The sequence below is a fragment of the Camelus ferus genome, chromosome X (genome assembly GCF_009834535.1).
Source record: "Camelus ferus isolate YT-003-E chromosome X, BCGSAC_Cfer_1.0, whole genome shotgun sequence".
NCBI lineage: Eukaryota > Metazoa > Chordata > Mammalia > Artiodactyla > Camelidae > Camelus > Camelus ferus.
This window is the reverse complement of record NC_045732.1, coordinates 50,495,550-50,519,086: the sequence shown is the minus strand read 5'-3', so window position 1 is coordinate 50,519,086 and position 23,537 is coordinate 50,495,550. Positions and strand designations below refer to the sequence as shown.

General features: G+C 35.0%; 2 protein-coding genes across 13 annotated transcripts in view; both read left to right on the top strand.

Moving 5' to 3' along the window:
• Positions 1–2,095, top strand: part of MAGT1 (magnesium transporter 1) — a 42,013-nt gene extending 39,918 nt beyond the window's left edge. For all 3 annotated transcript variants that reach the window (XM_006194128.3, XM_032474538.1, XM_032474539.1), the window contains one exon: positions 52–2,095. In XM_006194128.3, the coding sequence (XP_006194190.1) occupies positions 52–67 (16 nt within the window). In that variant the 3' untranslated portion in view covers positions 68–2,095. The remainder of the gene's footprint in view (positions 1–51) is intronic.
• Positions 2,096–19,691: 17,596 nt separating this feature from the next.
• The window catches only part of ATRX (ATRX chromatin remodeler), a 229,103-nt gene continuing 225,257 nt past the window's right edge, over positions 19,692–23,537 (top strand). For 6 of the 10 annotated variants that reach the window (XM_032475539.1, XM_032475538.1, XM_032475533.1 and 3 more), the window contains exon 1: positions 19,692–19,949. In XM_032475539.1, the coding sequence (XP_032331430.1) occupies positions 19,930–19,949 (20 nt within the window). In that variant the 5' untranslated portion in view covers positions 19,692–19,929. The remainder of the gene's footprint in view (positions 19,950–23,537) is intronic. The other 4 variants (XM_032475535.1, XM_032475541.1, XM_032475542.1 and 1 more) reach the window with 2 other exon arrangements.

The following is a 23,537-nucleotide window of genomic DNA, read 5'->3' as shown; positions in this document are numbered from 1 at the left end:
ACACTACTTTTCTTTCAGAGACTAATAGATTGATGTATGTTTTTGTTTCAGCTTTCTGATGAGTTAAAAAGGATTCCAGAGATATGTAGACACTGGAGTAATGGAAATTGAAAAATGAAAAACGTGCGTGTGAAAGGATGCAATTTGTGTATTTTGTATTACCTCTTTTTTTCAAGTGATTAAAATAGTTAATCATTTAACCAAAGAAGATGTATATAGTGCCTTAACAAGCAATTTTCTGTCAAAATCATGAAGTATTTGGATACAATTCTCTTAACCTTCCCTTCCCGGTAAACTTTATGGAACATTTAATTTAGTTGAATTAAATATTTTATAAAAATTTTAAAACTACTACTTCATTTTAATTAGAACAAAGTTCAGAACTGCTTTAGTTATTAACTTTTGGCAATCTGATTTTTTTGTTATCTTATCCAAAGGTGAGGGAAAAAGTCGTGACCAGATGTTCCTGCATATGCCTGTTACAGATAATAGCATCAGGAATCCATTCTTAGCTTTTCCATCTTTGCATGGGTGTGTATACTTTCCACATCTTTCCTTTTGGGAAAGAAATCATATGTGCTATGTGGTCTTCTGAAAATGGAACACCATTCTTCAGAGTATACATCTAGCCTTTAGGAAGAAAGACTAGCCAGTCCTCCTCTTCCCCCATCTTTCCTCCTGAAATACTGTGGAAACTATGCTTCTTGGTAGCTGTAGACATTAAGAAGTATCTCTGAGTACAGGATTATAATTTCTGCATGAATAGTGTTAACTACCTTTCATTTGAAACAATTTCAGGTTCATTCTGTCTCCCTAGTTTACTTTTATTTAAGGTGACCCCTCTCTAATAAAAATGTAGCTTAGCACTAAAATCAGTGTAAATTAAAAATGGTCTAAAATGTTTCTGCAAATTAGAGATTATCACTTCTTTCATTCGTACGTAAGAGAAAAAGATAGGTTCATCTGGTTAAGTTGATTTCTGTACTACAATTAAAACATATTTCTTTAACCCTTGTGTTAAGGAAAAGGACTCCCCTAGATTGGGAAAATAATTTAATCATGAAATATTAAGTTGTTGTCTATGAATAGAAAGTAAATGGTTCTTGAAAGCTATTCTGTTTTTTGCTGTTATTTTAGCCTTCATTTTCTCACTTTAAGTGGAGAAACAAAGTGATATTTGAAGTGGTTTTGTTTGAGTTTTTGTCTTTTCTGTCAGTGAAAATAACCATATGTGCTAACCAAATTTCTGTGAAGAATGAACAGAAATGGTTATCATTAGATCTAGCTATAACCTGCCCCATAGTTATGAAGAGTATCCTGAAATGCCAGTTATGGAAATATGAGAATTCTGATTGTGAACAAAATTTTAAGGAAATCTTAGAAGTATTACATTAAAATAATACTGTGACTGCCTGATACTATTTACAATTTAATAACTCTCCCATGTGGTCTAGAAATCTTATATAATAGAATTTTGAAGAAAGAGATGGATATAATTGCCTAAGAAGAAATGTTTTATGTGGGGTTTTTGTTTTTGTTAGTAGATTTGGTTGCTGAGGGAATATAGTTCACCTTTTTACTCTAATGGAGCTCGTTTTTGTTACTCACCTGTAAATTGTGTGATTCTGGATTCCGTATCTGCTGTTATACTTGTCTCAGGCCAAATAAATTTATGCTGTGATTCTTATGAGACCTGTATGAATATGCCCTGATTTGTACAGACTAACCAGGGGAATATTACTGCCATGTAATCTATATAGTCCCAGATAATTTGCCATAAGCATCAAAAGAATGTCAGTTTTTTGTATTTGTTTTGTCTCCCTTTCTCTGTAAGGAGAGAAGTTGCATTCTGGCTAAAATCTGTAGAAAGCAGATTTACTACAGTTAGAATAGTGTTACTTTTGTGGAAATGTTGAAATTAGCTTTCATCTGAAGTGCCTTAAGTAGACTCTTAATTTACTTTTCTAGTAATGGTTTAAATATTATTTGTTATGCATTAAAAATGCTATTCAAAATGGCACAGTGTAGTGGCAAAGATAACCAAATGTCTGGCTGTTTGCTTTTTGATTGTATCAATAAACTTTTATAATCTAAATTCTGAGTTTTTGGTTAATATCTAAAGAGGGTTGAATGTAAAACACTAAACTAGAATTTCAATATTAGGATATTCCATTTTGAAATTATAATTCAATTTCTTACTGTCCTAATAACAGTGAATTTGATAGGACAATTTACTGAACTATTTCTGTATTGAGATACATTCTTCCACAATTCCATACATTATCCTTCATTAATGTTATCACCCATTAGATTAGTCAAAACAGCCAAGATAAGTAGATGAATGGCTCTTTTCAATGGTTGGTCTACATTTTGTCCTAGTCAGTGAACACTGTGATCAGTTAATTCGCTTTTGGTACTTACTGATGTGAAACAGTTACCCAGACAGATTATCAAGTTATATAATACTGGACAGCAGTACATTTGCAAACAAGGAGCAGCAACACAGGACAAGAAGTAAAGAGATCTGGCTTTTAAACAACTTTTATTCCTTACTTAGTTCCTCCCTAGCTATGTAACCACAGGTAAGCCATATGAACCCCTCTGGAACTATCTATTTCTTTATTCTAATATGAGTGCATTGGATTAAGTCACCTCAGTGTTCCTTCCAGCCCTATTGTTCTATGATGCAAAATATTAAAGATATATTCAAATTTTGAATAGGTATTATTTGTGATATTCATGTTTGGTGTTGAATTAAATCAATTGAAATGTAGGATATTTTGTAGTCAGTTTCCTCAAGAAGCTGGGAAATACTTGTGGAGACCATTATAGCTGAAAATCATTTAATAATATACATTGAAATAGTTTTTTAGAAAGAATACATTTGAAGCCAATATGTTAATATCACATCTTGATTTAAGTGGGTTTCTGCCCAATTATGAGCAAGGATGAGATCAAAAGCTGTAATAGTTTGCCAATATTAGAGAAAGTCAAAGCCAAAGGGACTGTAGATACCACTTAATCTGTCCCTTCATTTTGACTGCTAGAGAAAACCTGCTGTAGAGACGTGAAGCAATTTACTGAAGATTACTCCAAGGAAATGCCTATAGGTTTCCTGTGTCGCTGCACATTTCCTATGAATTAGGTTTCACTTCAGGATGCAAATTACTCCCTGGAGAAATGGAAACTGTAGTCAGTCCATCTTCATTGTTTCCTGACATCTAGATTGCTGGAAGAAGGGTCCTAATTAGAGAAGCATTTCCCCAGAGGGACTAAAGCAGGCTTTAGAAGAGGAGAGGAGTTTCAACTGACTCCCTTTAATCTGTGAAAGTAGAACTTAGGTGGGGAGACAACGGGTTTTATTCAGAAGGAAACCAGTCACAAGAGCCTAGAGATTACTCTTCAGAATTATTTGTCTATACATCCCTTTCACTCTGTGTTCTCAAATTTCCTGCTTGTAATTAGGGGGAAAATACCAGTGACTGTCAATCAATAGAGAAATGAAATCAAAACCAAAATGACATACTACCTCAGACCCATTTGGATGGCTATTATAAAAAAAATAGAAAATAAGTGTTGGGAAAGATATAAAGAAATTGGGACCTTTGTGCATTTTTGGGTGGTGGGAATGTAAACTGGTGTGGCTGCTATGGAAAATAATATGGCAATTTGTAAAAAAAAAAAACTAAAAATAGAATTCCCAGCTCATATGACTTAATAAGAAAAAAACAAACAATCCAATCCAAAAATGGGCAGAAGACCTAAACAAGCAATTCTCCAAGGAAGACATACAAATGATTAATAGGCACATGAAAAAATGCTCAATGTCACTAATTATCAGAGAAATGCAAATCAAAACTTCAATGAGGTATCACCTCACACCAGTCAGAATGGCCATCATTCAAAAGTCCACAAATGACAAATGCTGGAGAGGCTGTGGAGAAAAGGGAACCCTCCTACACTGCTGGTGGGAATGCAGTTTGGTGCAGCCACTGTGGAAAACAGTATGGAGATTCCTCAAAAGACTAGGAATAGACTTACCATATGACCCAGTCATCCTGCTCCTGGGCACATATCCAGAAGGAACCCTACTTCAAAATGACACCCGCACCCCAATGTTCATAGCAGCACTATTTACAATAGCCAAGACATGGAAACAGCCTAAATGTCCATCGACAGATGACTGGATAAAGAAGTGGTGATCTATTTATACAATGGAATACTACTCAGCCATAAAAACCGACAACATAACGCCATTTGCAGCAACATGGATGTTCCTGGAGAATATCATTCTAAGTGAAGTAAGCCAGAAAGAGAAAGAAAAATACCATATGAGATCGCTCATATGCGGAATGTAAAAAAAAAAATACAAAACACAAACAGACTCATAGACATAGAATACAAACTTGTGGTTGCCAGGGGGTTGGGGAGTGGGAAGGGACTGGTATTTCAAAATGTAGAATAGATAAACAAGATTGTACTGTGTAGCACAGGGGAATATATACAGGATCTTGTAGTGGCTCACAGCGAAAGAGAATGTGACAATGAATGTATGTATGTTCATGTATAACTGCAAAATTGTGCTCTACACTGGAATTTGACACAACATTGTAAAATAACTATAACTCAATAAAAAAAGTTTAAAAAAAAAAGAATTCCCATACGATCCAGCAATTCCACTTCTGGGTACAGATCCAAAAGAATTAGAAGCAGAATTTCAAAGAGAGAATTTGTACACCTACATTATTATTCACAATATTATTCACAATAGACAAAAAGTAGCAGCAAACCATGTGTTCATCCGTGTATGAATGAAAAAGCAAAATGTATATGCACACAATGGTACACTATTCAGCCTTAAAAAGGAAGGAAATTCTAATGTATAACATGATGAACTTTGAGAACATTATGCTGACTAAAATAAGCCAGTCATAAAAATACAAATACTGTATAATTCCACTTATATGAGGTATATAAAGTAGTCAAACTCATAGAGACAGAAAGTAGAACGGTGGTTGCCAGGGGCGTGGGGAAGGGGGAAGGGGGAGTTATTATTTAATGGATATAGAGTTTCAGTTTTGCAAGTTGAAAAAAATGCTGGAGGTTGATTGCACAACAGTAAGTGAGTTAACAGTACTGAACTGTACATTGTAAAATGGTAAAGATAGCATGGTTTATGTATATTTTACCACAATTCAAAATTAAATACTAATGCCTTGGTTCCAACCCCATACTGGCATATCTTCACTTACACCACTATGTTTTTGACCATTGTCCTGAAAATATGAGTACAGCTGAATAGAGTTTGACTCATGCTGGAAATGTTGAAGTATGATCTTCAGGCTCTTTGGGTGACAATTTAAGGGCATACATATAAACCCTGCCTTCAGAATCAGTGATGATTAGTATATTCCAATTAATGCTTTGTAAATAATGGCTTCTAGCTGGGAAAAAACTCATTAAGATGTGTTGGCTCCACCAAATATTCAGACTCAGAAATGTTGCATTTGATCTGAACTTTCCAGTTTATAATGCCTGGCCATGGCTCTGTGGCCAGCAGTTGCAGCTAGAAAACTTTGGGTCTGAAGTTCTTCTTATGATCGTCAAATAAAATAAATGAAATGTTTTCTCTCCAAAACACAGCTCAAACATTATAATTTATGGGAAGCTTTCCTGACCTCCCAGTTTGGGTTTTATATCCTTCCTGTCTTCTTCAGAGCATCTCTGTTACTCTATCATGTAATTGCCCTGTCCCTCCCATAAACTATAAGTTCCTTGGGAACAGAGGCATTGTCATATCTTTGTATGCTCATTTTCTAAAATGCATTCATAGTATATGTTAAGTAAAATCCCATTGATTGAATAAAGTAAAAAGGTCTTTAAAGTTACTTGCAGTCTTGTGGTGGAAAGAAGCATGTAAACATATGCAGTCCTAGTGGAAAAATATGTGTTATGCTATGGGTGCAGAGGAAGGTTTGATCACTTTCTTGAGGTTGGGTGGGAGAGGGAGGGACAGGCTTCTGTGATAGGAATTGACATTTTAAAGGATGATTAGTTCACAAGATCGTTTTTTAAAGTACTGAACTGCCAAATGATTCTTATTAGTATAGTATCATTTCAGAACTTAAATAGCTGAAGTCAGAGTCATTTACATCCTGAGTCATACCTGAAGAATTACAAGGTACATGATATTTCTAAATGAACAAAAGGAATACTTTAAAAATGTTCTTACCACTCTTGTCCTTCTTCCTGTTTTAAAAATTCTTCCAAAGTATCTCATTTTAATGACCAATTCCCAAGTTATTAGTAACTCTGAACATCTTTTCTTATATTTATTAGTCATTTGTATTTCTCTTAGAACCAGTTTGGGCCTTCATCTAATCCCAAAGGTCTCCTTAGAATTGAGGTAGAGGAACTTTATGGAAACAGAAGATAGTAGGGATATTTGAGGTGAAAAAGAAAAAAAGAGGAAGGCAGGATTCCACGACCAATTCCAGGACCCCTGAAAACCCACCTACTTTTATTCCTCCGTGGTCAGATTTCCTCCTTTTACCTCCCTTTTTTTTTCCCTCAAAGGTCAAATTTATTCTCACAAGGCTAACTCCTCCTCACCTCTTTTAATCAAAGTTTTCTTTCTTAATCATTCTACTTGGAAAGACTCAAGCCAGACATACAAGGAATCCTGGTTCCTGGTTCCTGGTCCTTTTTCAGATGTAACAACATCTGAGGACATGTAGAAGAGAATGACAATTTTATCTCAGATTGTAATAAAATACCAATGTTTTCATAATATACAAAATAAATACTAAAATACCAGTACTACCATTTTTCTATAGTATCATACATATTATTCAAGTCTTAACAGCTTAGCAGATGAAAGGAAGATGAAATTCCCAGATAGTGACTAGCCAGCTAGTTCTCTCAAATGTTAAGTCACATTAAGATAATATTAGGAGTAAATGTAATAAAAGATGTGCAAGATATATACTGGAAACTACAAAACATTGTTGAGAGAAATTAAAGAACACTTAAAGGATATACCCTGTTCACAGATTTTAATATTCCATATTGTAGAGCTCTCAATTTTCATATCAATTCCAAAAAAATTACACAAGATTTCTGTATGTGTGTGAAGATTGAAATGCTGATTTTAAAATATATATGGAAATATGAAGGGCCAAAAATAGCTAAGGCAGAAAACGGCAAAGTGAACAGCTCAGAGGACACATCCCATCACAGAAACACTGAAAAAAGAGCAAAAACTGCCAGAATCAGCTTACTTGGAGCTCTGGAAAATTGTCAAAAGTTTGAAGCAACCAAATGGATACTGAATCAAGGAAAAGAAAATTTAAGCATGGTAGGAGAACTTTGTGATGTTTTAGCCTTGCACCACCCCGCTACATTGGTGTGGCAGAGTTTTGAAGGTAACACTCTGTGTTCCCAGTGTGGTGGTTGGTCCCAAAGAGAGCAGAGCAGACTTTGTTCCCAAGAAATTGTGTTTTGACCTGCCTGTGGATTCCCTGAAGAAATGACACAAAAGGCTTGCCTTAGTTTCACCTAACTATTCAGGACAGAAAAGCAGCTATGCACAGCATGCTCCTTGAAAATATTAAAAGATGAATGAACAAGCCACTGCTGCCTGGGGCAAAACATTGTAGCAAACAATACAAGTGCCAAAAGTCTGGGAGGAAAAGCTGAGGAGAGACTTACTTTAGGAAACAAAGGCTTTATATACCCATAACAGGATGCATGCTCAGAATAGACTTAATAGTTCTCTAAGCTTTCACTTGTGACTAATCTTTATGCTCAGTGCAAGCAAGAAGTGAAAGCTAAGACACAGTTGTAAACTGACTAAGTGTTGAAGAACTGTACCAACACCAGGCCAATCAGCAAAGACTGAAAGAGTATTTTCTTTCCCCCTTCCTTCCTTCCTTTCTCTTTCTTTCTTTCTTTCTTTCCTTTATTTCTTTCCTTTCTTTTCTTTTCTTTTCTTTTCTTTTCTTTTCTTTTCTTTTCTTTTCTTTTCTTTTCTTTTCTTTCTTTCTTTCTTTCTTTCTTTCTTTCTTTCTTTCTTTCTTTCTTTCTTTCTTTCTTTCTTTCTTTCTTTCTACCTCCAGATGTTTAAGGAAATCATTCTCATATCATTAGATAACCACTAAGCTAGTGAAACAGAGACTTCAATGTCCACACATGACAAAAAGTACAGTCTTTACAAAAATACTTTAGGACGTTCACTAAGCAAGAACTACAACCTACGACATGCAGCAACAAACACTAGGAAAGGAGGAGAATCTTATCTCCAGAGTTGCCACATTATAATATCAAAATTGTCCAGTTTTCAACAAAAAATTATTAGGTACATGAGGGAAGAGAAAGTATAGCCCATTCACAGGCAAGAAAGGAAATTAATAGAAACTATACTTTAGGAAGCCTAGACATTGGACTTGCTAAAAAAGATTTTAAATCAGCTATTTAAAATAATTCCGAGAGCTAAAGGAAACCATGTCCTAAAAATACCAAAGGAAACCAGGTGAACAATGTCTCACCAAATAAGAATATCAATAAAAAAGAATTATAACAAAATGTTAATTATGTGAGGTAAAAGATGTGTTAACTAACCTTATTGTGTTAAGCATTTCACTATATATATATATGTGTGTATCACATCATCATGTTGTACACCTTAAACTCTGTCAACAAAGCTAGAAAAGATAAAACATTATCCTTGGAGGAAAAAAAAGATATATAAAACATAGAAATTATTGATCTGAAAGATGTATTACTGAAAAAAAATTACTAGAGGACTTTAAAAACATATTTAAGCAGACAAAAGAAATAAATAGTGAACATGAAGATGAATCAATTACAGTTATCCAGTTGGAGAAGCAGAAAGGAAAAGAATAAAGACAACAGAACCTAAGAGACAACATCAAGCACACCAATACACATAATGGGTGTTCCAGCAGAAGAGGAGAGGGAGGAAATGCAGAAAGAATACATGAAGAAATAATGGCTGAAACTTCCCAATTTGATGGGAGACATGAATCTACACATCTAAGAAGCTCACCAAACTCCAAGTAAAATAAACACCGAGCTCCACACCAAGACAGACAGAGAGACAGAGAATATTGAAAGTACCAAGAGAAAAGTGATTTTTCACTTAAAAGAGATCCTCAATAGAATTAACAACCAATTTCTCATTAGAAACCAAGGAAGTCCGAAAATAGTGGGATGACATATTTAAAGTCCTGAAAGAAAAAAAATGTCAAGCAGGAATTCTAAATCTGCCATAACAGTCCTTCAAAAATGAAGAAAAAATGAAGACATTCCCAGATAAACAAAAGCTGAGTTTGTTTCTAGTAGATCTGGACAATAAAAAATGCTAAAGCAAGACTTTCAAGCTGAAATTGAAATACACTAGACAGTAACTCAAAACCATATGAAGCAATGAAGAGCACTAGTAAATGTAAATACATAGGTAAATATAAAAGCCAGAATTATTGCCTTCTTGGGTAATAAACTCCTCTTTATTTTCATATATGACTTAAAAGAATGTGCATAAAATAATAAATTATATTAATGAGTATACAATGTATAAAGATATGTTTGATGGTAGCAACATAAAAGGGGAAAGATGGAGCTGTGTAGGATCAGAGTTTTTATATACTATTGAAGGTAAGTTGGCATTATTTCACACTCGATTGTTCTAAATTTGATTTATTATAGTTCCCAGGATAACCACCAATAAAATGTAAAATTACACAAAATAGGAAATAAGAGAATAAAAATGATACATTCCAAAATCAATTAAGCACAAAAGAAAGCAGTAATGGAGGGATTGAAGAACAGAGTATATATGACATATAGAAAACAAATAGTAGTTCCTGGAGAATGTCATTCTAACTGAAGTAAGCCAGAAAGAGAAAGAAAAATACCGTATGAGATCACTCATATGTGGAATCTAAAAAAAAAAAATGAACATAAATACAAAACAGAAACAGACTCATAGACATAGAATACAAACGTGTGGTTGCAAAGAGGGTAGGGACTGGGAAGGGACAAACTGGGATTTCAAAATTTGTAGATACTGACCGGCATATGCAGAATACATAAGCAAGATTATACTGTATAGCACAGGGAAATATATACAAGATCTTGTGGTAGCTTACAGTGAAAAAAAAATGTGACAATGAATATCTGTACGTTCAGGTATAATTGAAAAATTGTACTCTACACTGGAATTTGACACAACATTGTAAAATGACTATAACTCAGTAAAAAATGTTTAAGAAAAAGAAAACAAATAGTAAAATAGCAGAAATAAGTCCTTCCCTATTACTAATTACATAAATGTAAATGGATTAAACTCTCCAATAAGAAGGCAGAGAATGGCAAAATAGATTTTAAAAAAATCCACAATACAACTATAGGCTGTCTACAAGAGACTCAATTTAGATTCAGACACATATGTCGAATGAAAGAATGAGAAAAGATATTCCATGAAAATAACAACCAAAGAGAGCTGAGGTAGCTATACTAATATAAGAAAAAATTGACTTTAAGTTAAAAATTGTTACAAGGGATAAAAAAAGACATTATGTATTGATAAAGTGTCAATCCATTAAGAGAATATAATAATTATAAACATATATGCACCTAACAATGTTTCCCCCAAATATATGAAGAGAATATCAATAGAATTAAAGGGAGAAACAGTACACAATTCTAAAATAAGTGTTGGAAACTTCCCTACTCCATTTTTAATAATGAATAAAACAACCAGAATGATGCTCATTAAGGAAACAGGGCTTGAGCAACACTATAAACCAACTAGACTGACAGACTTACACAGAACACTTCACCCAACAAGAGCAGAATTCCCATTTCTATCAAGTGCACATGGAACATTCTCCAGTTTACACCATATTTTAGGCCACAAACATTACTCAATAAATTTTAAAAGATTGAGGGGGCAGGGTGTGGGAAGGGACAGATTGGGATATCCAAATTTGTTGATACTGACAGGCATACGTAGGTAGATAAACAAGATTATACTGTATAGCACAGGGAAATATATACAAGATCTTGTGGTAGCTCACAGGGAAAAAAATGTGACAATGAATGTATGTATGTTCATATATAACTGCAAAATTGTGCTCTACACTGGAATTTGACACAACATTGTAAAACGACTATAACTTAATAAAAAATGTTAAAAAAATTTTAAAGATTGAATCATACAAAATATCTTCTATAATTACAATGGAACAAAACCAGAAATCAATAACAGAAGGACATGTGGAAAATTCACAAATATGTGGAAATTAAACAGCATACTCTTAAACAATCAATGGGTCAAAGAGGAAATAGCAAAAGAAATTAGAAAATACTTTGAGATGAATTAAAAAAAAAGGAACATAACATACAAAAACATAGGATGCAGTGAAAGCATTGCTCAGGGAGAAAATTATATCTGTAAATGCCTACATTATAAAGAAGAAAGATCTCAAATCAATAATCTACCATTAGAGCTTAACTAGAAAAGAAGAATCTATGGGTTTAGAAGAAACTATATATAAAAGACATACAGAATTTATACCCAAAGCTAGCAGAAGGAAGGAAATATTAAAGATTAGATTAGAATGGAGATATGCAAAATAGAGAATAGAAAACAACAGAGAAAATCAACAAACCAAATATTGGTTTTTAGAAAAGATCAACAAATTATTAAGTTTCCTTAAGTATAGACTTTCAAAAATATTGAATAATTTATTCAACTCTTACTGGTTTATGAGAAAGAAACACTATTTGGTTTGGAGCTATAAGATTAATCTTGTATGGTTTACTTTTTTATTGAGGTGTAAATGATATACAATATTACATTAGTTTCAGGTATACAGCATACTGATTTGATATTTGTGTATATTGCAAAATGATCACCACAATAAGTCTAGTTAATATACACTTACAATTTTTTTCTTGTGATGAGAACTTTAAGATTTACTCTTAGCAAGTTTCAAAAATGCAATACAGTATTATTAACTATAGTCACCATGGTATACATTATATCCCCATGATTTATTTATTTTATAACTGGAAGTTTGTACCTGGTTTACTTTTTTTTAACTGTAAAATTTTTTAAAAAATTTTTAAACATTTTTTATTGAGTTATAGTCGTTTTACAATGTTGTGTCAAATTCCAGTGTAGAGCACAATTTTTCAGTTATACATGAACATACATACATTCATTGTCATACATTATTTTTCACTGTGAGCTACCACAAGATCTTTTTTTTCTTTTTTTTCCCACAAGATCTTGTATATATTTTCCTGTGCTACACAGTATAATCTTGTTTATCTATTCTACATTTTGAAATCCCAGTCTGTCCCTTCCCACCACCTGCCCCCTTGGCAATCACAAGTTTGTATTCTATGTCTATGAGTCTGTTTCTGTTTTGTATTTATGTTTTGTTTGTTTGTTTGTTTGTTTTTAGATTCCACATATGAGCGATCTCATATGGTATTTTTCTTTCTCTTTTTGGCTTACTTCACTTAGAATGACATTCTCCAGGAACCTCCATGTTGCTGCAAATGGCGTTATGTTGTCGGTTTTTATGGCTGAATAGTATTTCATTGTATAAATATACCACATATTCTTTATCCAGTCATCTGTTAATGGACATTTAGGCTGTTTCCATATCTTGGCAATTATAAATAGTGCTGCTATGAACATTGGGGTGCAAGTGTCCTGGTTTACTTTTAAATATGCTGTTCTCCCCTGTTATTTTCACAATGTGAGTGAAGAGGCCGTTTTAATTTCTCTTATGTTAAAGAAAAAAACTAGACAGACCTATGAGAAAAATGAATTATTTTATGATTTTTAATTATATTCATTTTAAATGGGCTTTATTTTTTGAGCACTTTTAGGTTTACAGGAAAACTGAGCAGAGTACTGAATTTTCTCATATACCACCTCATCCCCCTACCGAGCTTCCCCTATTATTACTTACTTGAATTAGTGCGGCACATTTGTGACAATTGGTGAACCTACATTGATACATCATTATCACCCAGAATCCATAGCTTACATAAAAGTTCACTCTTGGTGTTGGACTTTCTATGGGTTTGGAGAAATGAATAATGACATATACCCACCATTATAGTAACATACACAATAGTTTCACTGCTCTAAAAGCCTTTGTGCTGTTCCTATTCATCAATCTCTCCCCACAACAACCCTGGCACTCTTTTTCACTGTCTTTTTACTGTCTAATCTTTTTACTATCTCTGTAGTTTTGCCTTTTCTAAATATCAGATAGTTGGAATCATATATAGTACTTAGCCTTCTCGAATTGGATTCTTTCACTTAGTAACAGGCATTTACATTTCCTCCATGCATTTCCATGGCTTGATATCTAATTTCTTTTAGGGCTGAATAATATTCTACTGTCTGGTGGTGCCACAGTTTACTTATTCAGTCACCTACTGAAGGCAATCCTGGTTGCTTCAAGGTTTTGGTAACTATGAATAAATTTGTTATTAACATCTGCGTGAAGATTTTTGTGTTGATGTAAATTTTCAATTCATTAATGCATTCATTCTTGCAAGTGTGGGATCATATGGTAAAAGTATGTTTAGCTTTATGTTTAGCAAGAAACTTTCCAAAGTGGCTGTACCATTTTGCATTCCTACCAGCAATGAATCAGAGTTCCTGTTGCTCCACGTCGTCACCAGTTTTTGGTGTTGTCAGTGTTTTGGATTTTAGCCATCCTAATAAATGTGTAATGGTATCTCATTGTTCTTTTAATTTGCAGTTCCCTAATGAAGTATGATGAGCATTTTTTGCCCACAAGCTTATTTGCTATCAGTATATCTTCTTTGATGAGATGTCTGTTCAGTTCTTTTGTTACTTTAAAATTGGGTCTTTGTCTTCTTATTGTTGAATTGTAAGGGTTTTTTTGTTTATTTTGGGTATCAGTCCTTTATCAGATATATTTTGCAAAGATTTTCTCCTAGTCTGTGGCTAAACTTTTCACGCTTTTACCAGTGTGTCTTACAGAGCAGAAGTTTTTAGTTATAATAAAGTCCAAGTTATCAATTTTTTCTTTAACTGATCATGCTTTTTGTGTTGCATCTAAGAAGTCATTGATAAATCCATGGTCACTTAGATTTTTTCCAACTTTATCTCGTAGGAGTTTGACAGTTTTGTGTTTTTAATTTAGATCTATGATCCATTTTCAGTTAATTTTTATGAAAGTTGTAAGGTCTGGGTCTAGACTCATTTTCTTTCCATATGGATGTCCAACTATGCTAGCACTATTTGTTGAAGACTGTCCTTTCCCAATTGAATTGCCTTTGGTCCTTGTTTCACATCAGTTGACTCTATTTGTGTGGGATTATGTCTGGGCACTCTGTTCTGCCATTGATCTATTTGTCTCTTCTTTCACCAATATCACACTGTCTTAATTTTAAATTCACATTCGTTTTTTGAACAGGAAATACACCCACATGTATTTACAAAATATAAAAGGTGCAAAGAGTATATAGTGAAGTATAGTGAAGTATATTGAAGTTTCTTCCTACCCTGTTCGCCCTCAACTCCCACTTCCAGGTTACATTCCCAAAGTAAACACTATTATCACGTATAATTTTCATTCTTTCAGAATTATTTTGCTTCTCATCCTCTCTCTCACTCTTGCTCTTACTTTTGCTCTCTCCCAAACACTAACACTAATATACAGTGTTATGCAACTTGTTTTTTCCCATTTAACAATATAACCAGAAAAACATCTCATATATGTACATCTGTATCTGCTCTTTTTTAAAATAAGTTTTTATTGTAGTAAAAAATGTAACCATTTTAAGTGTACACTTCAGACAGCATTAAGTATATTCACATTGTTGTGATCTCTAGGACTGTTTAATCTTGCAATATTGAAACTTTATACCTACTAAACACTAATGCCCCCCTCCCCTACCCTACCCATCTCCCCAGTCCTTATCAACCATCTTTTTACTTTCTGTTTACATGATTTTGACTACTTAAAATACTTCATACGAGTGGAATTATACAGTATTTGTCTTTTCGTGGCTGACTTATTTCACTTGGCATAATATTCTCAAAGTTCATCTATGTTGTAGCATGTGAAAGGATTTCTTTCTTTTTTAAGGTTGCATAATATTCCATTTACTTTATTCATTCATCTGTCAGTTGACATTTGAGTTGCTTCCACCTCCTGACTATTGTAAATAATGTTACAATGAACATCAGCATGCAATTATCTCTTTGAGACTCTGCTTTCCATTTTTTGGGTATATACCCAGAAGTGGAATTGTTCAATCCTACGGTAATTCTATTTTTAACTTTTTGAGGAACTTCCATACTGTTTTCCTTAGCAGCTTCACCATTTTATATTCCCAGCAACAACGCACAAGGGTTCCCTTTTCACCACATCCTTGCCAGTACTTATCTCTTATTTTTTTGACGATAGACACTCCAACAGGCCTAAGGTAACATCTCATTGAGGATTTGAATTTCTCTTATGATCAGTGGTGTTGAGCATTTTTTCATGCTTGTTGGTCATTTTATATCTTCTTTTGAAAATTGTCTATTCAAGCCCTTTGCACGTTTCTTAATCGAGTTTTTATCTGTTGTTGCTGTTGTCGGTGGTGAGTTGTAGAAGTTTCTTATATATTATGGATATTAACCACTTATCAGATATATGATTTGCAAATATTTTCTCCCATTTCATAGATTCCCTTTTCACACAGTTGATAGTTCCTTTTATATGTAGAGGTTTTAAAATTTGATATAGTCCCATTTATCAATTTTACTTTTATTGCTTGTGCTTTCACTGTAACATCCAAGAAACCAATTGCCAAATCTAATAATCTGAAGCTTCCCCCCTATGCTTTCTTCTAGGAATAGTATAGATTTAGACCTTTAATCCATTTTGAGGTAATCTTCGTGCCTTGTGTAAATTAAGAGTTCTACTTCATGCTTTTGCAAGTGGATATCCAATTTTCCTAACACCATTTGTTGAAGACTGTCCTTTCTGCATTATGTAGTCTTGGCACCTTTGGTGAAAATCATTTGACTGTATATGCAAGGGTTTATTTCTGGGCTGTCTTTTCTGTTCCATTTTCTGCGTATCTATATTTATGTCAATACCCCACTGTTTTTTAAATTTTACTGAGTTATAGTCAGTTTACAATGTTGTGTCAATTTCTGGTGTACATCACAATTTTTCAGTCATGCATGAACATACATATGTTCATTTTCATATTCTTTTTCACTGTGAGCTACTACAAGATCTTCTATATATTTCCCTGTGCTATACAGTATACACTTGTTTATCTATTCTATATACAACTGTCAGTATCTACAAATCTTGAACTCCCAGTCTGTCCCTTCCTACTCCCCTAACCCCTGGCAACCACAAGTTTGTATTCTATGTCTGTGAGTCTGTTTCTGTTTTATATTTAAGTTCATTTGTCTTCTTCTTCTTATTTTTTTCTACATTCCACATGTGAGTGATGTCATATGGTATTTTTCTTTCTGTTTCTGGCTTACTTCACTTAGAATGACAAACTCCAGGGGCATCCATGTTGCTGCAAATGGCATTATGTTGTCATTTTTTATAGCTGAATAGTATTCTATTGTATAAATATACCACAACATCTTTATCTGGTCATCTGTCAATGGACATTTTGGTTGTTTCCATGTCTTGGCTATTGTAAATAGTGCTGCTATGAATACTGGGGTGCTTGTATCTTTTTGAATTAGGGTTCCTTCTGGATATATGCCCAGGAGTGGGATTGCTGGGTCATATGGTATCTAATCCTAGTCTTTTGAGAAATCTCCATACTGTTTTCCACAGTGGCTGCACCAAACTGCATTCCCACCGACAGTGTAGGAGGGTTCCCTTTACTTCACACCCTCTTCAGCATTTATCATTTGTGAACTTTTGAATGATGGCCATTCTAACTGGTGTGAAGTGATACCTCATTATAGTTTTGATTTGCATTTCTCTGATAATTAGTGATATTGAGTATTTTCTTGTCTGCCTATTGGCCATTTGTATGTCTTCCTTGGAGAATTGCTTGTTTAGGTCTTGTGCCCATTTTTGGATTGGGTTGTTTGTTATTTTCTTATTAAGTGGTATGAGCTGTTTATATATTCTGGAGATTAAACCTTTGTCAGTCTTATCTTTTGCAAATATTTTCTCCCATTCTGTAGGCTGTCATTTTGTTTTGCTTATGGTTTCCTTTGCTGTTAAGACAGTGTCTTGATTACTGCTGCCTTGTGGTATGTTTTGGAATCTCCAATTTTGCTCTTCTTTTTCAAGACTGAGTTGGCTTTCCAGGGTCCCTTGAACTTATATATTAATTTTAGGGTTTTTTTTCTATTTCTGCAAAGAATGACATTGGGATTTTGATAGGGATTTCATTAAATCTCTAGGTCCCTTTAGCTAGTATGGACATTTTAACAACATTAAATTTTCCAATCCATGAACATCAGATGTCTTTCCATTTGTTTGTGTTTTCTTTGATTTCCTTTAGCAATGTCTTACAGATTTCAGTGTGCAAGTCTTTTCATCTCCTTTGTTAAGTTTATTCCTAAGTGTTTTATCCTTTTTGATGCTATAGTAAATGAGATTGATTTCTTAACTTCCTTTTCAGATTGGTCATTGATAGTGCATAGAAACGCAACTGAGTTTTGAAAAATTTTTATATTAAGGAGCTATGTGGTATTCTGTTGTATGGATAGCATAGTTTATTTGACCAGTCTCCTGTTGAGGACTGTCTACGTTGTTTCTAAATCTTTGCTGTTACAAACAATGCTGCAGTGAATAGTCTTGTGGACAGCTTTTTCACATGTAGAATATGTCAGTTAGATAACTTCCTAGAAGTTAAATTGCTGGATTAGAGGATATATACATTTAAATATTTCATAGATATTGCCAAAGCATTATGATTATGACATAAAATAGTCAGAATTTGTGATGGTGTCTATTAAAAATATGAAAGTATCTATTTTATCATTTAATTTGCTCTTTTAAAGGTAATTTACCTTGTCTTTCTTGCAAAGCAAATAAGCAAACTCACAAATTACACATTTATGGTCGAGAGTCCAAGAAAGGATTCTATATTGATTTCTGTGGCAATTTGATGAAAAATGTGAAAGAGATGTGTACCAGTGAATTTTTTTCTAAAATAGAGCTGAAGGAAACTTATTGACAATCATTTGTTGAAGGTGGTACACCTATAATATATCAGTAAAACTTTTAGTAGTCCTTTAATAGCAAGTAAATTCTCTCCATGATTCACATATATAGTCAGCAATTTTATATTTTAAAAATTATATGATTATAATTTTGTTATTAAGATGTTTTTCTATCTGTGGAATTTGTCATCTGAAGATGCTTGTTTTAAGAAGTCTTGTCCCCAAGAGCTCGTTTAAAAGTTGTGTATTGTCTTGTAACGCAGTGGACCTCCTTTCAAATTAACTGCATTCACCAAGGAGGAAAATATAACTTCTGTAATTTGTACGTTTAAGTGATATTTAATGCATAAAAGACAAGGAGGAAACCACTTTACCAGATACAAAAGGCTGGTTTCTACAGTTGGCAATGGTACTTCAGTATTTGAAAGATGACTTGAAGTGTATACACGCTTCTCTTGATTGAAAAAGTTGCTACAGTCTATCTGATTATCAAAATGTTCTGTGCAAAGAAGGCGAATCACTTGCTATTCTGGTAGAAAGCAGCAACCCTGTCACCTAAACACAACAGGAGCTCTTGCTAAATTCAAGAAAATCAAATAGAATGAATGAAAACATGTACGGCAGAATAAATTTAGAAATAAAATTTGAAACTATTTGATTTTACGGAAATGATTTGTGACTTGCAGATATCACCAATGGACAATTAAATTATAGAATATGAAACTTAGAAAGGCTTTTAGAAATGATACAGCCAAACCTCTGTAATGAGGTGGAAAAGTCACATCAGACTGGGGAAACGGTCAAAGTGTGGGTGTTCCAAGCGGCAGTTTAGAGTTTATTCAATACTGAAAAAAATCGTGTGCAGATCTGAAGTTGGTCTTATGCTTTATATTTATGACATATATTTGTAAGCATGCTGGCATGCTTAATATTATATATAAGTCATGTAGGAAATAAAGAACTTGATGATAACCTGGACTAAAGGAAAGAAAATGTAAAGGATGGCCGTATAGATTAGCGGTTAATAACGAAGCGTCTGATCCGAATCTTGGCTCCGCTACTGTGGGACTTTGTGTCTTGGTTTCCTCATCTGGAAAATGTAGGTAACAAGCGTATGTCTGCCTCAAAGGGTATAACGATTACGAGAGATAACCTGGGTAAAGGATTAGTATAGTGCTGGGTATATAGTAAACTCCCAGTAAATTTAAGTTGCTGTTATTGTTTTGTCAGTATATCAAAGAAAGAGGATGGATTAAAAAGCATTTTCAGAATAAAGTCAAAATACGTAACTAGCACCTTCAGGTCAGTGGGACTGAACTGGACCCCCTAAGAAAAGGTGGAGGGGATCAAGTGACGTAGACCGCCTTAGCAACAGGCCCCCAAAGAAGGTGAATTTCAGTAGCCAATAAGAATCAGCGCTGCGGAGAAGGCAGCCAATGGATGACGGAAAGGGGAAGAGGGAGGGCGCGCCAATTCTGCTGCCTGAGCCTCGGCCCAACAAAATGGCGGCGGCGGCGGCGTCGCTTTGTTTCCGCGGCTCCTGCGGCGGTGGCATCGGTGGTGGCCTTTGAGCTGTGGAGAGGCTCCAGCACCAGCTCTAGTGACGGCTAGGAGTCCAGTGCATTTCTATCGTAACTGGGCGCCGGGGAGCGCAGAGTGGCGCCCTACGGTCGCTGAAGCCGACAAGGCGTTGAAGCGAAAACATGACTGCTGAGCCCATGAGGTAAAACACAGCACCGTCTCACGGGTTCCAGCCCTCTCGACCTACGCTCCTTCTGAGCCGGGTGTTTGGGAAAGCTTTGGTTTAGCGGGTTAGGCTTGTGTTTTGCTAAGCGGAAAGAGGCATCTTTTTAGGTGAAGAGGGTTTCGGGGTTTCGGTGGTAGGCTTCAACACGGGGTGGGGGTGGGGGGGGGCGCGGCCTGGCATTTCGGGCGCTTTCTCCAACCTCCCCTAACCCGTGGAGCTTAGTTGGCCTCATCTGTTTATTCTTTGGTGCCTGTGGAATTGAGACCCCAAAGTGGGAAATGGTTTTTGGCATCCTGGTCATTTTTCCTAATCTTTGGGCCTAGAAACTGCGTGGGGAAGAAGCGGGGGTGGGGGTGAGAAAGGAGGGGGTGGGGGTGGGAAAAGGAGGGGTGGGGGTGGGAAGAGGGGGAGGGGGGCGGGGCGGGAGATGTGAGATTCTGGGACTACTTAGTGGCGTTTAGATCGCTGGAGACGGGAAGTACCCCAGCCTTGCGCAATTTTTTTTTTTTGTTTTCTGAAGCCCATGGGGACAAGCCCATTTTGAGGGGTGAACGAGTGGGTCTTGCCAGTGCTCCTTCTCTACTCCAGATCCTCAAGGGTATCCTTGGATTTACCTCCAGGCAAGGGGATAGTAACGCAGCGTTTTGCTTTCAGAGAACCCCAGTATACTACTTTCTGTGTAGTCCAGCTTTAATGGGTGGTAAGGCAGTCCTAAAATGTTCCTCCACTTTCTGGGCAAATTTTGAGCAAAAGTAATTAGACCTTGTTTTTGTTGATTTATTCTGTGATGGGTGGGGAGCACGTTAACGTGGGTCAAAGGGAAGTAAGATCTGTTGCAACCGAGGCAGTGTCTGGCAGGCCACCTCTTATCAACCAAGCTGTTTTACTCTACTGCTTCTGATTTGCCTCTTGATACTGTCAAAAAATGTGGGTTGTTAATATGAAATATATACCACTTTTACACAGGTTTGCTGACTTGCTTTTCAGTTTGACATTTTACTTTTCATCCCTTGTGAATTAAGTAATTTTCCTACTCTGAGATGTATCCTTGTCGCCTAGTGGCTAAATAAAATTACAGGGACTGTGGATCAGAATTACATTGGTAGTTGGCAAAATGTGCTTTTGAGTATATATATGTATATATATATAGGTATGTATGTTTATAGAACACTTTAGCTAGCATATAGAATTTGGGAATGAACCTATAATACGTACGCCTGTTTTTCTGAACTAACAAGCAGTAGATAGAAGATGTTTTCCTTCCTTTGAGAAAAAAATGCACTTTAGTTCTTAGATTATAGATCCCTAGTTGTGTAAAAATTGTGGCCTTGGGTTTCTGAATTAATTCGTCCAGGTGCAGTAAGTCTTTAAGGGATATTGGGCACATAAGAGGTACCCAGTACAAATTGGTGGCTAGTTATTATCAGGTGCTCGTGTTTGTATACATGTCTCTTACAGTTAAATATGACCTCTAGATTTTCCTAAATCTCACAAAGTCTGCATTTAAAACTGTAGATTGAACTTGGATTTTCTCCCCCTTTTTAGGGTAAACAAATTAATTATGTACAGACTTTCTGAATAGAATTATTCATTTTATGCCAGGGTCAATTTTTCTTCTGGATCTTGAATTTTTGTAGATGTTGGTGGTAAGAGTAATAGTCATAACTAAAATTGAGTGCTTATTGTTGACCTTTACCCATATAATCTTGCTTAATTCTCAGAACAACCCTATGGGGTAGGTACTTGGTGTTTCCCATTTTACAGATTAGGAGGAAACTGAGGCATAGAGAGATTAAAGAATTTAACCAAAGTTATACAGCTGTAATAGGTGGAGCTGGAATTTAACCCAGTCTTGACTCCAGAGCTTATGTTCTTAACCACGAGGCATTAATGCCTCTTTGAGCTGCCAAGTATAATGATTATGACCATTTTAATTTAGCCCAGGTATTACAATGGAAGAAGTTCAGGTTAGCCACCATTGTCATTTGTTGTAGGTCTTTGAGTTTGTAGCTGTTTATAATATTTTGCCTTTTATATTCAGATGTGTTAGTGGAATAACTGAAACATTTAATTCCAGGATAATCTTAAGCTATGTGAAAAACTCCTTGTAAAGAACACATGTATGGAGAATTAATTTTAAAAAGTATGATACGCTCTGAATATTTACTATGAAAGAGCTCCAAGTGGGTGTTCAGAAGAACTGTCTCAGGCTCAAGTGTCATTCATCTCAAGCCATAATCATAGTTAAGGGATAATCTGACAGGTAATGCTTGAGTGAGTTGAACCCACAATAACCACATCACTCTTGATTCTATTCTAATGTGAGGTAGAAATAATATGAACAATTCTATGCATTGTCATTAATTTAATTCTATACAGGAGTTCCAGATTTCTTTATCAGATCTTCTGTCTAGCAGGAACAAATATTAGTTCTAATATTTACTTGTGTTTATAAAAAGCAAAATTTCTAGGATTCTGTGGTGAAAAAAATAGCCAAAAGACAAAAGGGAGGAAAATAAATTGATGACTTGGCTAAATCATACAGTTGGCCCTGTGTTCCTCCAGTTCAGTATCCATGAATTTCAATCTTTAGTTGGTTGAATCTGAAGGTGCAGAACTGCAGATATGGAGGGCGGACTTTGAGACTTGAGCATCTTCATATTTTGGTATCTGTGGTGGGTCCTGGAACCAACTCCCTGCGGATACTAAGGGACAACTGCACACCGAAAAGTCAGTGACTCAGTCTTTAAAGGTTTTGTTACTGTTTTTAAAGGTTTTTTTTGTTACTTGTTTTGTTTTAAATAACATTGCTTTTTTCCTTCAAGTTTTTGGCATTATGAAAGGTCAGCCTCTGACAAAAAAACTTTAATTTATTTTTATATAAAGATCTTAAAAATTTGATGGGATTTGTCATTCCAATCCTTACAGCAATTGATTACTTGAAAAGCTGAAAGCAGTATAACTAGTTATTGGTCTTAAATTTAAAAAGGCAGAGGTTGTCTGAATTGAAAGATGTTGGGAAAATATCTCAGAAAGTGTTATGGTGGTAGTTCACAATCAGTTGCATACTAACTTAATTTCTGAAAAATGTTACCTGAAATATTTGCATTCCGACTGTGTGGGGTGAGAAGAAGGACATTTGTGACTTTTATTGTGACTGGGCCAGTTCTCATTATTGGCAACCCTTGGTATAGTTGGCCATGAGCTTTCTGTTATACATTGTATTTCTAGAGAGAAGATAAATGTAGTACTTAAAGGTATTTCTGTGTAGTTATAGGTGTTCGAAATAATATTTTCTGTAAGAAATTATGTATATTTACGTGCCTATTTCACTTTTGGACTCTGAATAGATTTACGGATTGGGTGACAGGATACAGGCAGTTCTTGGGTTTACGTGAAGTACTTTTCCTCGGGACTGTGAATGTTCTCTTAGACATTGGCAGATACTGTTCAAATGGGTTAAGCCTTTTGAAAATGATTTATAGATCTTCCTTTTGGAATGTTGAGTATAACGGCACTAAAAGGAGTGTCTAAGTAGAGTCTCTCTGTACACGTATCCTATTG